This window comes from Epinephelus fuscoguttatus, linkage group LG19 (assembly GCF_011397635.1).
Source record: "Epinephelus fuscoguttatus linkage group LG19, E.fuscoguttatus.final_Chr_v1".
Classification (NCBI taxonomy): Eukaryota; Metazoa; Chordata; class Actinopteri; order Perciformes; family Serranidae; genus Epinephelus; species Epinephelus fuscoguttatus.
Window position 1 is genome coordinate 21,326,048 of NC_064770.1, and position 14,924 is coordinate 21,340,971.

At 42.9% G+C, this 14,924-nt stretch overlaps 1 protein-coding gene across 3 annotated transcripts in view; it reads left to right on the forward strand.

Moving 5' to 3' along the window:
- LOC125880038 (dedicator of cytokinesis protein 7-like) overlaps nucleotides 1–14,924 on the forward strand; it is a 36,110-nt gene that overhangs the window by 17,175 nt on the left and 4,011 nt on the right. Inside the window, exons 21-46 of one of the 3 annotated variants that reach the window (XM_049562247.1) lie at nucleotides 1,212–1,376; nucleotides 1,514–1,686; nucleotides 2,481–2,582; nucleotides 2,999–3,085; nucleotides 4,377–4,472; nucleotides 4,631–4,771; nucleotides 4,976–5,089; nucleotides 5,202–5,372; nucleotides 5,483–5,622; nucleotides 6,763–6,932; nucleotides 7,066–7,217; nucleotides 7,521–7,703; nucleotides 8,045–8,171; nucleotides 8,285–8,369; nucleotides 9,789–9,885; nucleotides 9,971–10,105; nucleotides 10,324–10,476; nucleotides 11,512–11,670; nucleotides 11,762–11,862; nucleotides 11,950–12,142; nucleotides 12,272–12,415; nucleotides 12,558–12,689; nucleotides 12,788–12,802; nucleotides 14,286–14,411; nucleotides 14,500–14,589; nucleotides 14,688–14,924. In XM_049562247.1, the coding sequence (XP_049418204.1) occupies nucleotides 1,212–1,376; nucleotides 1,514–1,686; nucleotides 2,481–2,582; nucleotides 2,999–3,085; nucleotides 4,377–4,472; nucleotides 4,631–4,771; nucleotides 4,976–5,089; nucleotides 5,202–5,372; nucleotides 5,483–5,622; nucleotides 6,763–6,932; nucleotides 7,066–7,217; nucleotides 7,521–7,703; nucleotides 8,045–8,171; nucleotides 8,285–8,369; nucleotides 9,789–9,885; nucleotides 9,971–10,105; nucleotides 10,324–10,476; nucleotides 11,512–11,670; nucleotides 11,762–11,862; nucleotides 11,950–12,142; nucleotides 12,272–12,415; nucleotides 12,558–12,689; nucleotides 12,788–12,802; nucleotides 14,286–14,411; nucleotides 14,500–14,589; nucleotides 14,688–14,924 (3,488 nt within the window). The remainder of the gene's footprint in view (nucleotides 1–1,211; nucleotides 1,377–1,513; nucleotides 1,687–2,480; nucleotides 2,583–2,998; nucleotides 3,086–4,376; nucleotides 4,473–4,630; nucleotides 4,772–4,975; nucleotides 5,090–5,201; nucleotides 5,373–5,482; nucleotides 5,623–6,762; nucleotides 6,933–7,065; nucleotides 7,218–7,520; nucleotides 7,704–8,044; nucleotides 8,172–8,284; nucleotides 8,370–9,788; nucleotides 9,886–9,970; nucleotides 10,106–10,323; nucleotides 10,477–11,511; nucleotides 11,671–11,761; nucleotides 11,863–11,949; nucleotides 12,143–12,271; nucleotides 12,416–12,557; nucleotides 12,690–12,787; nucleotides 12,803–14,285; nucleotides 14,412–14,499; nucleotides 14,590–14,687) is intronic. The other 2 variants (XM_049562248.1, XM_049562249.1) reach the window with 2 other exon arrangements.

Sequence of the window (14,924 nt, forward strand, 5' to 3'; positions counted from 1 at the left end):
GTGGAAAAAAACAACTCAATCATTTAGGACTTTGCTAAAAGAGAAGGAAATCACCTGTTGTTTTATATATACAGATCCAAGGGTACATTTTTTGTATGTGGTAGTGAAGAAGCAAAAATCGGTGCCTGGAATTGGGCCTGTAGGCTCCCGACCTTGTCCTCAACGTTGCTTCTCAGTTGTCCTCTGATGTCAATCTGGTACCTTGGATTCAGCCAATTAATACTCAAAGAAACACTGGAGACAGGCAGAGTCCGATGCAATCGAGTTTAATGTGTTCACAAGCTTCAACACATACAACTCATGAGTCAAGCCCCAGAGAGTCTCCACCTCCTTCTGCTAATCCATCCCACTTCAATCTAAAGCTATTGGTGGCAACCTTTTTCTTTTTGTCCAATCATGAACAGGCCCATTTCTAATGGTGTATCACTTTCATTTTGAGCCTGGAATTTCCCAAATCTTCCACCCTTAGCTTTAGATTTGCTTTCACTTTATTTTTTAAAAAACATGTGAATCTTAGGGACTTTTTTATGCAGCCCCTTGTGCTCTAATGCAATATAAACCTTTAAATGTGCATCTGGTAATACAAACATTTGAGTGTGTGTGTGTGTCATCATTATACAGAACATGATAGGTTATATTGTGCTCTTTAGTGTGGATACAATGTCAGCTCATAACTCTGTATCGTGAACACTTACATGTATAACAGTGCTTTAACACATATAGATGCATTTCAATCGGCTTTATAGGCCCTTATTCAACTTATGCAGTATAACACTTTTACTTGATTAGGGAATAACTCTTTACACTACAGGAGCTGTTTAAATGTGTAATTTGTGGTAGATTTTATTTTGTTGGACTATTAATATTGCATACAGAATCTGAATTTTACTCTGAGTTACTATTGTTGTTTACAGACTAAAGAAATGAGAGATCATTTCTGTTTAGTTTTTACTGAATATTTGAAGGCAAACTTTAAAATGTTATCACTTATTTTGTTGCAATTCTATGTTCTTAAATTAATAATACTTTTTTTATTAATTTGTCATATCATCAAGAATATCATTATTGTAAAAATACCCTGAAATATTGTGAGATTGTTTTAGGGCCATATCGCCCACCCCTAGTGGAGGCATACAACTAGAAGGCAGTAATTTTAGTTTTCCCAGCAATAGTTCTGCCTCTTGCTGAGTTCACTCTAAATTTGCCCACAGTGAACCTGGGTAGGGCTGCCTTCGAAACCATGGCTTTATTGGTCAACCAGATACACAAGAACCTGGAGGGGAACCAAGACCAGCACGGTCGCAACAACCTGCTGGCATCCTACATCCACTACTGCTTCCGCCTGCCAACTGCTGAACCCACATTGCCCCCGACAGGTGAGTCACCTCTCTGAACTGTGGGCAGTCTGTATCTGTGAAGCAGAAAGACTGGCAGTCATTTGATCAGGCACATGGCTGCTGACTTGCTTATATTTCACCATGTGACATTTCTATTCGTCCATCTCCGTGAGTAGCTGGCACGCAGTCCTATGAGATGCCTATGCAGTACGCCACCATATCGAGAGCAACAGCCCGTCCAAGCAGCCTCCACCTGTCCCGCTCCAAGAGCATCAGCAACTCCAACCCAGATCTGGCCAGCACTCCAGTTTCTCCTGATGAGGAGGTGCAGAGGATCATAGGGAGCAAGGTTAGCTGCACCTGTTTTTCAAAATGTGTCATTCCTATTGGAGCTGTTTCTGTAGTTAATGTGTGTGGAACTTCTGGAAGTTATTTTGAAAGTCATAAAAGCAGTAAAATACTTGGTTCTCGTTTTAAAGCTGAGCTTTTAAAATGATATATTTCTTGGTCTTCTTATGTTTTGTTAGACATCTGCTGTGTATTGACGCTAACTTTTGTTCTCACAAGCATTTGTTGTTTAATGTGCACATTCATTTCCTTTGTAAATCGTCTCATCTCATCTTGGTAGAGTAGATTTAAAAAGAAACGGCAGCACAAAATGATCAAGTCTGTTTTATGGTACCCCTTGTGACAAATTCTCACTCTCTGTTTATCCAATATCAGTCTGTTATTTTGTTGTAATGACAGTGTCTCGGCTCTTCACAGCAGATTCAATAAGCTCAGGTTGACTGATGACTCTGTGCTGACTGTTAATGATGCTGCTTGTGTCAAAGATGCAATTATGCTTTGTGCCTCTGTCCCTTGTGTTTCATTCAGTACCTCCAGCCCTTCCTTTGTTCTCCCCTCTCCTGCCTTCTTTGCCGATTCATTCCTCCCTCTCCTACACTCCATGTCCCTTTCCTTACTTTGTGTCTTCCCGTTTTTATTCTTAAAAAAATAATGTGTGGTAAAAACCTTCCCTTTACTCACTGTGCCCTTGCCTCTTCCTGCACTGTGTGTTTGTGTATGTGTTGTGTGTGTGTGTGTGTGTGTGTGTGTGTGTGTGTGTGTGTGTGTGTGTGTGTCTCTGGTGGCTTATGGCAGGGCATTGATCGCTCCCACTCCTGGGTAAACTCTGCTTATGCCCCCGGGGGCTCCAGATCTGTGCTACGCCGAAATCCCAACTCCAGCTGTGAGCTCAAGCAGGTGCCACATCCCTCCTCCTCCTCCTCCTCCTCCTCCTCCTCCTCCTCCTCCTCCTCCTCACCTTCACCACCTCCATCCTGAACCATCTCTGATCAACACTCATGGGTCATTTCCTACCTCACCTGTCAGGCATCGTGTCTGTGACTGCTTCTGTCTGCCCCTCACTCTACTAGACATGTGCTAGCCGTCTCACCTTTTGCATCTTGTCCGTGTTTCACAATTCATCCTCTAACCGCCGACTAATACACCATATCTGTTTGTTGTGTGCGAGAGACATACTCTCTGCCTGGGGCTCGTCAGATTTCTTTCCAGAGTTCATAGAGAGTTCTCTGGCCACCCATCCATTTCCATTCACCCATTTTCACATCACTTTGTCCTCATCTCTGTGTGTTCACCTCACCGTCACTCCATGTCAGGCAAACGACCGCAGCTGCAATCGCATGTCTGCCTTTCTGGACAGCGTGGCCTTGTTTTCAGTTCCCACAAGGCAGATTACCAAGAAGGTAAAACTGGTGATAACAAACTGTAAAAGTGACATTCTTCATGACTAACAAATTTCTGATGTCCTAACATTCATCAACCCTCAGTGCCATTAACATTCATCATCACTCATGACATTTTAACAATTGTGTCTCTCTGTAAGATGGTGTGATTATTTTGTTTGTTGAAACACTGACATTTAATAGTCTTTTGTCCAAAGATTTCAGGACTCAATCTTTGGCAGATTTACTGATGAGTGTGTTAGATTTATTTTTACCATCACTTTGTTCACTTAGTAATTTATCACTTGATAAAACATTTTAATTAAGTTTTTTAATTTCAGGCTGTTTTACCTGAATTAGTGACTAACTATCAAACTATCAAAAAATTGCACTGTCATTGTTTACAAACAACAGATAAAGCTCATAGCTTGCATCTCGTAAAAACAAACACACACCAGTTAACAGAGACGGTTCACCCCCAAATCAAAAATACATTCATTTCCTCTTACCTGTAGTGCTGTTTATCAATCTAGATTGTTTTAAGGTGAGTTGCCGAGTGTTGGAGATGTCTGCCTTCTCTCAACTAAAATGGAACTAGATGGTACTCAACACCAAAAAAAAGACATTTAGAAAACTCAAAAGCGGTGTCTATTTCCAGAAATCATGACCCGGGAAATCAAGCAAATCTAAGACCTTGTTGTGAGCAGTTTCACTTGGGGGCTGTAAAATTTATACTAAACCACACCTGCGGACTGTATCAGAAGGAAGCATGCATCTACTGCTTCCTCACCTAGCATCACTTGGCCAGCTAATGTTACAGCTCAGCCAAGGAGGACGACATAATTGTTTACATCTCACACTGTCACAAGCACGAGTATTTCGTACATGAGTAGATGCACACTTCCTTCTGTGGGTGGGTGGGTGGGTGTAGTTGGGTGTAGTGTAGTTCCTACATGAAACTGCTCACAACAAGGCCTGTGGATTATCTTGAGTAAACAGGTCATGATTTCTTGAAAGAGACATTGCTGTTAAGTTTTTCAAATGTATTTTTTGGCGCTTTCAGCACCACAAGCCGAGTGTCGTCTAGTTCCATTATATTAGAGAGAAGGCAGACATCTCTACAGCTGATATCTCCAACACTCTGCAACTCACACCAAAACAACCTAGATGGATAAATAGCACTACAGGTAAGAGGAGAATTACGTATTTTGGATAATGGCATGAATAGCCACTTAAATCTTACGAGTTCATCTAGTTTCTAAAATGGTTTGCCCATGTAAGCTAAAATTAGCTCTGTGTTGGTCCCATGTAGCTGCTCCATGAGGAGCTGGCTCTGCAGTGGGTGGTCAGCACCAGCACAGTGAGGGAAGCAGCGCTGCAACAGGCCTGGTTTTTCTTCCAGCTTATGGTGAGTATGTGTTTGTACATTTATATTAATTTTACACTACGTGATTAAGAGTCTGAAGAGAACACTACAAAAACAAGCCTTATACTATAGGAACTACTGTAGCAGGACAGGTGATATTTTGATTTAATGACTATTTTTCTTATTTGCCCTTCCTTTAGACAAAGAGCATGACCCATCACTTGTTCCTGACTTCCAAATTGGACATTGCGAGGCGTCAGCGTTTTCCGGACCGCTTTGTGGATGACATTGCTGCTCTTGTGTGTGCCATCAGTGCAGACATCGCCAGTCGATACCACAAGGTACACTACAAGCAATTCAAGAAATCAACTGCTGGAAATCCATTTGTTTTCACTCAACCTTGTTTCTTAACCAATGCTTGATTATTATTGGTATCATTTAAATAAGCCAATGTACAGTGACCAGATAGCATATCTTCCTTTTTATCTTGCTCATTCCCATCCTCTTCCTCTCTCCCCTGATGAATATCTCCCTCTGTCTCTCAGGATGTGGAGCTTGTGGAGAGGTTGAATAGCAGTCTGGCCTTCTTCCTGAATGACCTGCTGTCTCTCATGGACCGGGGCTTTGTGTTCAACCTCATCCGCACCTACTACAAACAGGTGCCTCTTGCTCCACTTCCCGTTTTCCTTTCATGTCAAACACTTTAAATCCCAATCCTCCTACACATATTTCGCAACAGCTTTTACAGTCTCAAACTTATGTGTTAAACAGATTGCCAACAAGCTTCACACAGCACAGAACCCCAGCTCTCTGAATGCCCTGAGGGTGGACTTCACTCGTATCGTCTGCAGCCACGAGCACTACGTCACCCTCAACCTGCCGTGCTCCACTCTCAGCCCTCCAGCCTCCCCCTCCCCCTCCACCTCCTCCACCACCTCTCAGGTACTGGAGCAGGCTGGAAAATACAAAGCAACTGATTTAATTGGCTCCTAAATGTTTTCATACTCTTATATCCTTCTAGCTCATCTTCACCCTCCTATCTGTATCCACAGAGTTCAGCGTTTTCGAGTATGGTGCAGGATCAGGGTGTGGCCACCATGTTTGAGCTCTCCGTCCCTTTCCGCCAGCAGCACTTCCTGTCTGGCCTGCTGCTTACTGAGCTCTCTCTCATCCTTGATCCTGAAGGAGAAGGGTAGGCACTGATTAGTGTAATTTACGACGAGTTTCTTTCAGTTTCCCCGCAAGGATCATCACAGTTTGAACTTTAAAAGGACATACAGTATAGCATAAAGCAGCCAGGGCCTCAGAGTAACATTTAGCTACTGGTTTGATTCAGTTAAACAATTTTTGGGGGGTGTAATTTATAAAGCTAGTTATTTTGTATTTTTTGTCCTCAAGACTTCACATAAATGAAAAATGTCAAATCGAACTGCATAATTTCAGTGACCAGTCAAGTTTGAATATCATCATGCCAGTCATGACCAAGCGGCAACCTCTGAGGCTGAAAATTGAAGCCAATGCAGGAGTGCCAAAAACTGCAGTTCATTGAATGGCCACTTGAGGCTGGCTTCAAAACAGAGTAAAGAAATATATACCACCATGTTAAAATGCCCATCTTTACAGCAGAAATAAACATATCTATGAGCTGGTACAAAAGCAGTTTTGGTCTCTCTAGTGAATTTACCTTCATGCCACTGTACGGGGGTGACTTTTTATATATCTCACCCATTTACATTTTTTAAGGCTTAAAGTTACACATAATTAAGGGCGGACTGCTTTGAGTGACAGGCTGTCTGCCGATAGTGTCCTCGGCTTCTCAGTCAGATCCACCCCTATGGTCACCTCTGGCTCCAAAAAAACATAATGGCGACGGCCAAAATGTCAAACTCGAGGCTTCAGAATTGGTGTCCACAAACCAATGGATGCACAATAGCTACGTCCATTATTTTTACAGTCTATGCCCTGATTACATTAAATCTGGATTCCTAATGGCAGGATGTGATGCTGAGCCGCAGGCACAATGTGTTGAATGCAGTGGAATCCTGTCAAATTAGGTGCTAAAACCATCAAAGCTCCGGAGACACAAAGCAGCCGGAGTGTGTTGGAAAGTCATTTCATAAGGAAACAGCCGACAGTGGCATAACACATATTTACAGCCCAGTTTTCATCTTGTTTTTTTGTCATGTTGTGATTTTTTTGAGGGTGGAAGTGGTCATCAGAGCTTTCTAATGATCAAAAGTAGACCTTTAAGTTAGAAAATATTGAGCACCCCTGGCATAAAGTTCTGAGAACCAGATAAAATATGCTGATATACTTTTTCTGTCACCCGCAGGGTTTTCTTCCTTCATAAAAAGGCCATTAGTGCTGTCCACTCCCTGCTGTGCAGCCATGACGCAGACCCTCGTTATACTGACCCTCAGGTTAAAGCCCATGTTGCCCAGCTCTACCTGCCTCTCATCCCCATCGTCATGGAGACATTGCATCAGCTCCACGACTTCTCTGGTCAGCGGAAAACATATGCACTCCACTGATATTGTTATATCTATCCACCTTCTCTGCACATTTATTTCATTTGCCAAATGCTTTTATTTTCAGCACTATTGTACCTGAGAGTGCTTCTCTTCTTTCTTTCTAGACTCCTCGCCTGCTCGGGTCCGCCATGCCTCAGCCCACACTGACGATGCTGACCCAGACAGCGGCAACACTATCAGTCAGTCTGTTGCCATGGCGATTGCTGGCTCCCCTTTGCCGCATGTCAAAGCCAACCCGTTTGCGCTGCCCACGGTGGTGAGTGATAGCGGCAGGGGTCAGGCTGTTCCCCCGGGCCCTACACACTGACAGGTCACAGATCAGCCTCTGTGTGGGAGGCTGCTGCCTCAGCTTAACAGACGATCACTCTCGTCTCTCTCTAACTCCGCACAGACAAAAAGCGTTTACATTCTTCACCATGTTTTTGTTCTTCTCTGAAGTACAACTGCTCCTCTAAGCCTGTAGGTGGCTCTCTGTCCTTTATAGCTCTCTGTAAACAGCCATTTTGTACTGAAGCAGATTAAAAGACTGGCACTGAGTTTGTGTGTTTGTCTTCACCAGGCTGGGCGCCAGTCCAGCTCTCTGTCTGCCGAGTGCAGCAGGACTCTGCTGGTGTGTTTCCTGTGGGTGCTGAAGAATGCAGATGCTGCTCTCCTGGAGCGATGGGTGTCTGATTTGTCTGTACTGCAAATCAACCGCCTGCTGGATCTGCTGCATCTCTGTGTCTCCTGCTTTGAATACAAGGTACACTAACCTGACGGTGTCACTACCATGAGAGTCTTTTACTCCTATTGGGTGTAAAAGACTCTCATGGTCGAAACCAATTTAATCTGGACGTGCCAGAGCTACAAAACATCATCACAGATATGTCAGTTGTTGTTTCAATAAAGTTGCTTGATTTATCAGCAGTGCAGCTTGCTGTAGTTTTGTTGTTTAGTCGAGCTTGTGTAGATACACAGTTGGCTTCCTCTCATTTCTGCTGGAGGTTTTTATTTAACTGAAATTTATTTGACCAAATAATCTTCTTCTGTAATCTGTTTAATTGTTGTTTGTCCCTGTCCTGTGATATTCAATGGTTGTTGTAGGGGAAGAAAGCTCTGGAGAGGATCAACAGCCTGACGTTTAAAAAGTCTCAGGACATGAAGGCCAGACTGGAGGAGGCCATACTGGGCACCATTGGGGCTCGTCAAGAGATGGTCCGCCGCTGTCGAGGTAATTACATGAGAGCGCGGTCGCGTGTGTTTGTGTGTGTGTCAGTAGCTGTGTTTGTTTGAGGTGTTTCTAAATTGGTGTTCATGGAAACTGTTATTTGTTTACTCTTCCAGAAAGGAGTCCCTACGGCAGCCAGGAGAATGTTAGGTGGAGGAAGAATGTCACTCACTGGAAACAGAATACAGACAGAGTAGACAAGTATGTTCTTTACATTAATTGTGAAGAGATTTCGGACTTGCAATTTAAAGATATTTTCGCATAAAAATGTCTAAAAATAACCGCACCTCAGTTAAATATTTTGTCGAGTTGTGTACTTACATTATCCCAGATGTTTCCAGCGATGTTCAAACCCAGAGAAATCTGTAATTTTATTGAAGACATGTTGCATTTCACTTGGTCCCCTGTCAGTGGTGTCATATCCCCTCTATCCTCTCTAGTTGCTCGTAACTTCTGGGGAAACACAGGAAGCACCTCATGATATGTCAGAGAGGGAGGAAGAAATCATACAATGTCACAAAATTATACTCGGTAATATAAATACAGCATTGTTTTTGCAGTGCAGTAATCTAGTCGAGACCTAATACACTGATACAATATTTGAATTATGATCCAGCGGTCTACAGTTTGTTACTATGAAAAGTGGCTCATGCCAGACACGGAGCTAATGTGTATGGTAGTGTTACACACTGGTTTCCCATACATTGAGCTATTTACAGCAACACAATATAGACATTGATCGCCACATATTGGTTATCTATTTCCAGCCCTTCCTTGCCCCACTCTTGCTCTATCTCTCCATTTATCAGATCACAAATGAGACAAGCTAGATGAGCTAAGCTAGCTAGCTCACCCTCCAATACCTCTGCCTTCCACCTCCCACCTAGGAAGCTATTTTGCTGGTGTAGAGTGGACCACAGCTCTGGAGACGGACCTCCAGAACTGTGGAGGCTTGGCTGTAGCAACTCCACTTCAGCAAGCACAAACCCCAGTGCAGGGGGGCCAAAGCGAGCTAGTAGCCAGTGGCAGCACTGAGTCTAACTTCTGTAACTGAAGGAACAGTAAGGTTGCTGATGCGGTGGGGAGTCAGAGCAGTCCTGGTCCGACACCAGTGTTTATACTGGCTGAATTGGAGTTGCTACAGGCCTCTGACACAGTTCAACACGCTTTTAGAGATGATTGTTTTGACTACGAATAACAGAGCCAGGTTGCCCCACTATTGAATTCACCACATAACGTTAATGACAGTAGCTGTGTGGGTAGTTGACTCCTCTAATGCTAATGGAAAATTAGTTTGTTAATGTTTTATTAGTTGCAGCTATGTCATCAGAATGAAATGACATAACGTGACTAAACATGAACTGAGTAAATCTATAATACATTTCCTCATCTGTGAACATGATTTTCCGTCCGAGTCACGTCATATAGATTTACCATTAAAACAACAACTCCCATGATCCCATGCCATTTCACATCATCATCAAAGTCTGTCTTTGGTTATTGTTTTGATTCAGACACCCCTAGCATCAGAAATTATATATTGTGTATTTAAATCACTATCAGGGTATAATGTGCTGTGGTTTCATCCATCTGATGGTTGTAAAATAACACCTATTCCAGGACTAAAGCTGAGGTGGAGCAGGAGTCTGTGGTGGATGGGAACTTAGCGACTGAGGCCTCTCTGATAGTTCTGGACACACTGGAGATTGTAGTGAAGGTAAAGAAGTCATCATCGTCACCACACACAGTACTTTCCATTTCATGTAGGATTGGCTTGCTGTAATTTGATGTCTCTCTGTCAGACTGTGGTGGCGTCAGAGCTGAAGGAGAGTGTTCTGGGTGGAGTACTGAGAGTGCTCCTCCACAGCATGGCAGGCAACCAGAGCGCCCTCTTCCTGCAGCACTGCTTCACTACACAAAGGGCTCTGGTCTTCAAGGTACAAATGTCTCTGTTACAGTTTTTTTTTAACAATCTAATATTAATGCAGCTTGAAAAATCACAATAACACACCTGTAATTTTTCTCCATACTTGTAGTCACTCTTAAACATTGAACTATAGAGTCCTTTTAACACTTTCTAGCGGAAGCAACAAAATTATTTCAATTTATTTCTGTGATGAGTATACAAAGTGAGAGAGTGTGTTTGTGTGTGTAGTTTCCAGAGATGCTGTTTGAAGAGGACACGGAGCTTTGTGCGGACCTGTGCCTGCGTCTCCTGCGTCATTGCAGCAGTAGTGTCGGCTCTGTCAGAAGTCACGCCTCCGCCTCTCTCTACCTGCTCATGAGACAGAACTTTGAGATTGGAAATGTAAGTCTGGACATTATCAAAGATATAGTCATTGTAGAGCTTTTGTATTTTAATGTTCTTTTCATAACCAGGGACATGCCAGGGTTTCCGGTAAGTCGGGAAAATTTGTTTAAGTCCAACATATTGATTAAATATCTCAGGTCAAACTGCTTGATCAAAATAATTCCCATTTATAAAGCAATGTCCTAAATGAATGTGCAGCCAAAATCAGCAACCAAATTAGTTTAATTGCAAGTTTTGTCAGACGTTGTTTCTGACCTGTTCCTCCTCATTTCACGATGAAAAACCAACTAAGGTGGCAACTGTCACACTCTCACTCCTGTTCCTAATGGGTCATCTTTTAGATTGATGATAGCTTTAAATTTCTTGGCATACACATCTCAGACACCCTCACATGGTCAACTAACACCAACTGCATCCTCAAGAAAGCACAACAGAGACTGCATTTTCTGAGGCATCTTAACAGTTGAAATAAGTACCAAACTCCAGTGAACTTTTATCGCTGTGGTATTGAAGGTGTTCCAACATGCTGTATTACCGTGTGGTTTGGCAACCTGACTGCTCAGGACTTTAGACGGCTACAAAGGACTATAAAGACAGCAGGAAAAACCATTTGCACAGAGCTATCACAACTTCATGACAATTACTACACGTGTTGCGAAAGGAAAGCTCAAAACATGATTGAAAACACCTGCTGCCCTGCTTATGCTTTGTTCTTGCTCCTTCCATCGAAAAAATGTTACCAGAGCATCAAATCGCCACCCCTCTCAGTAAGAGCTTCTTTGATCAGACAGTTAACAGTACTTTCAGTTGTTTTTAAGCTCAATAAACAAAGATGATATTTGACTGGCATTTCTTCCATCTGCCGGGGACATTGAAATCTTTAGGACACGTGGACCAGTGGCAATTTTTTCAAATAGAAACCCTGGCCAGTAAAAAAAAATGTATCTGCAGGACACATACAGGATGTTTGAGGAATAGGTGCTGTATTAAAATTTTGAATTATAATCTGTCCTGATTTTTCCTTTGAATCAGAACTTTGCACGTGTAAAGATGCAAGTCACAATGTCCCTGTCATCGCTGGTGGGAACGTCACAAAACTTCAACGAGGAGCATCTTCGCCACTCGCTCAAGACAATCCTGACGTATGCTGAGGAAGACCTGGAGCTACGCGACACGCCCTTCCCAGAGCAGGTATGTAACAGCCTCTGTGGAAAGTCCCATCTGGAGCTGCTAGAGTGGATGAGACTTGTTTACTAATGTGCTGTGTTGCACTTTAAAAAAGGTCCAGGATCTGGTGTTCAACCTGCACATGATTCTTACTGACACTGTGAAGATGAAAGAGCATCAGCAGGATCCGGAGATGCTTATTGACCTAATGTACAGGTACTGTTATGCACATTTATAAGGCCTGCATACAACAATGAAGTGTCACAAATAAAATATGTGATATTTACTCGTTTTTTTCTCCAGGATTGCAAAAGGCTACCAGAATTCTCCCGACCTGCGTCTGACGTGGCTCCAGAACATGGCAGGAAAACACTCTGAGAGAGGGAACCATGCCGAAGCTGCCCACTGTCTGGTCCACAGCGCAGCGCTGGTGGCAGAATACCTCAACATGCTGGAGGATTGTCGCTACCTGCCAATTGGTTGTGTCACGTTTCAGGTCAGTGCATGCTGTTTTATATGAGGACTCACAAAACTGGAGCACTGCTATTGGTGAAAAAAAAAACATAACACATAAAAAAACATAAAAAGTTTTATGTTTGTTCCAACTTCTCTGTTTCTCTCTCAGAATATTTCCTCCAACGTGCTGGAAGAGTCGGCCGTATCCGATGACGTCCTGTCTCCAGAGGAGGAGGGAATCTGTGCTGGGAAGTACTTCAGCGAGTCTGGTCTGGTGGGCCTCCTGGAGCAAGCAGCTGCCTCTTTTAACATGGTACGACTCATATTCTCCAACCGCATGGTGACAGACTGTATGTTAGCACAGCGCAAGGTTACAGTATTAACATGGCTGAAGGGAGTGATATGTGATCGGGCGGTATGTGTGAAACTGGCTCTCTGTTGTGTTGTAACACCAGGCCGCCATGTATGAAGCCATAAATGAAGTGTACAAGATTCTGCTGCCCATCCACGAAGCCAACAGAGACTTCAAAAAGTTGGCCACTGTCCATGGGAAGCTGCAGGACGCCTTCAACAAAGTCTATAACCAAGTGAGTCGACAGTTTGACCCAGGGCTGTGAGTGCTTGTGAGAAAATGAGATTTATCCTGGATTCCTTCTTACATGTGTCCTTTTTTTAACTTTTCCAGAGTTCAGGATGGGAGGTAATATCTTAATTTGTTATATTGAGTATATTACATTTTAAGTAAAGCTAATTCAGCCCTGTATTTTGTATTGACAGTGTTTTCTTTCTTCCCCATTGCTTGTTGTCTCCTCCCGCTCTGTGTGAATGACTTGTTTCTGGTGAGTGATAAAAAAAAACCTTGCCTTCACACTTTGACATAGTCAAACCACTGTTGCAAAACAGTTTCCATCCCTTTTTTCCACCCTTCTACTGTGGGGAATTACATTTCAGCCCAGATATATATATTTTCTCTTTGTCTTACAACAGCTGCTCTTCTATCAGAAAATATTCTGTCATCTTTTTAAAGTAACAAGAGATATGTCAGTGTAGCCTCTTCATCTGTGTTGCTTGAAAAAATGAGCAACAGGGTGTAAAATCTAAAAAAACAAAAAACATGTAATGAGTAGGGAAGTCCTGGTTGAGGTTTTTGCTTCCAATCCTAGCACATATAATATAAAAAACAAACTCTCTTAAATCTTTTTGGCCTTGTTGCTGTCTCGAGGAAATTTCTCAAGGCTGTCTCTTTAAGAGAGTATCCTCTAGTGCACTGGTTCCCAACTGGTCCAGCCACGGGGTCCAGATTTCTCCTTGGCCATTAGTTCAAGGTCCACACAGTTAAATACATTCAGCGTCATACTTGAGTTTGCCCATGTCTTTGAGCCAGTTTGCTGTCTCTGTTAAGTAGCTGTCTGTTAGTCACTCACTCTACAGCAGAAAATAGTGCTAAAATAAAAGCTCTGTGTTGTTGTTGTTGTTGTTGTTGTTGTTGTTGTTTTTTGTTGGGTTTTTTTTGTTGGTTTTTTTTAACAAATGACACAGTTGGGAGTCACTTGCGGTCCATTCAGAATGGACCTGCGACCCACCAGTTGGGAACCACAGCTCTAGGGTTTGTTGCTTCAGTGCAGCCTTTGCCTGAGTTACCTGAAAGAACTGTATTCCACTGAGTGTTTATCGTCTGTACATCTTTTGCGCAGATTACGTTAATGAATTTCCCTTATTGGCTTATTGTCATAAACTCTGCACCACTTTCTGCCTCTCCTCTGAGCAGGGCAGTGAAACACCGTGCGCCATGAATGACAACAAAACACAAGAGACTCTTACACTGAGCTGAAATTAAATGAGTGCTCGTAACTTAAGTAAATAACAAAAATGAACAGTCTCGTAGTGCATTTTGCAGTCGTTTCTGGTGTGGTGGTGTTTCGTTGCAGGCGGGATGCAGCCTCTGCTCTTATGATTGCACTCCCAATTGCAGTCTACATAGCTCAGTATACCCAATTCCGATCAGTTAGAAAAGGCATTGATTGGCCCCAATACTGATCTTTGAGATCTGATAGACAGCAGCTTCTCTGCATCAAAAATGTTATTATTTTTCCAAGTGTTGCTTTTTTTTTTTTAGCATATTTAAACTGTCCAAGGTTCCTCAGGAAATAATCTCACGTTTTCATCCCGTCTTTAGTCTTTAGAGAATGTTCGGGACCTACTTCCGAGTGGGCTTCTATGGCTGCCGCTTTGGAGACCTGGATGAGCAAGAGTTCGTCTACAAGGAGCCATCAATCACCAAATTAGCCGAGATCTCCCACAGACTTGAGGCATGTTAACTCATCAGGATACTAATAAAGATGTCCTAGTGATTCATGGTAAAACATATTTCTAAAGATGAATCTCTTTGGTGCGCAGGAGTTCTACTCAGAGAGGTTTGGGGATGAGACGGTTGAAATCATCAAAGACTCCAACCCAGTGGACAAAAACAAACTGGATCCCAACAAGGTAGCATACATGTATTGGCACTGTGTGACTAATAATATATCAATAGAAATTTTGCAAAAGTTATAAGTGCACTGATGACTGTATTGTGCTTGTTTCAGGCCTACCTCCAGATCACCTACGTTGAACCATACTTCGACACATACGAGCTAAAGGAAAGAATCACCTACTTCGACAAGAACTACAACCTGCGTACTTTCATGTACTGCACTCCCTTCACTCTGGACGGCCGAGCCCACGGCGACCTGAATGAGCAGTACAAACGCAAAAGCATCCTCACAACGTCTCACGCCTTCCCTTACATCAAGACACGCATCAATGTTATCCACAAGGAGGAG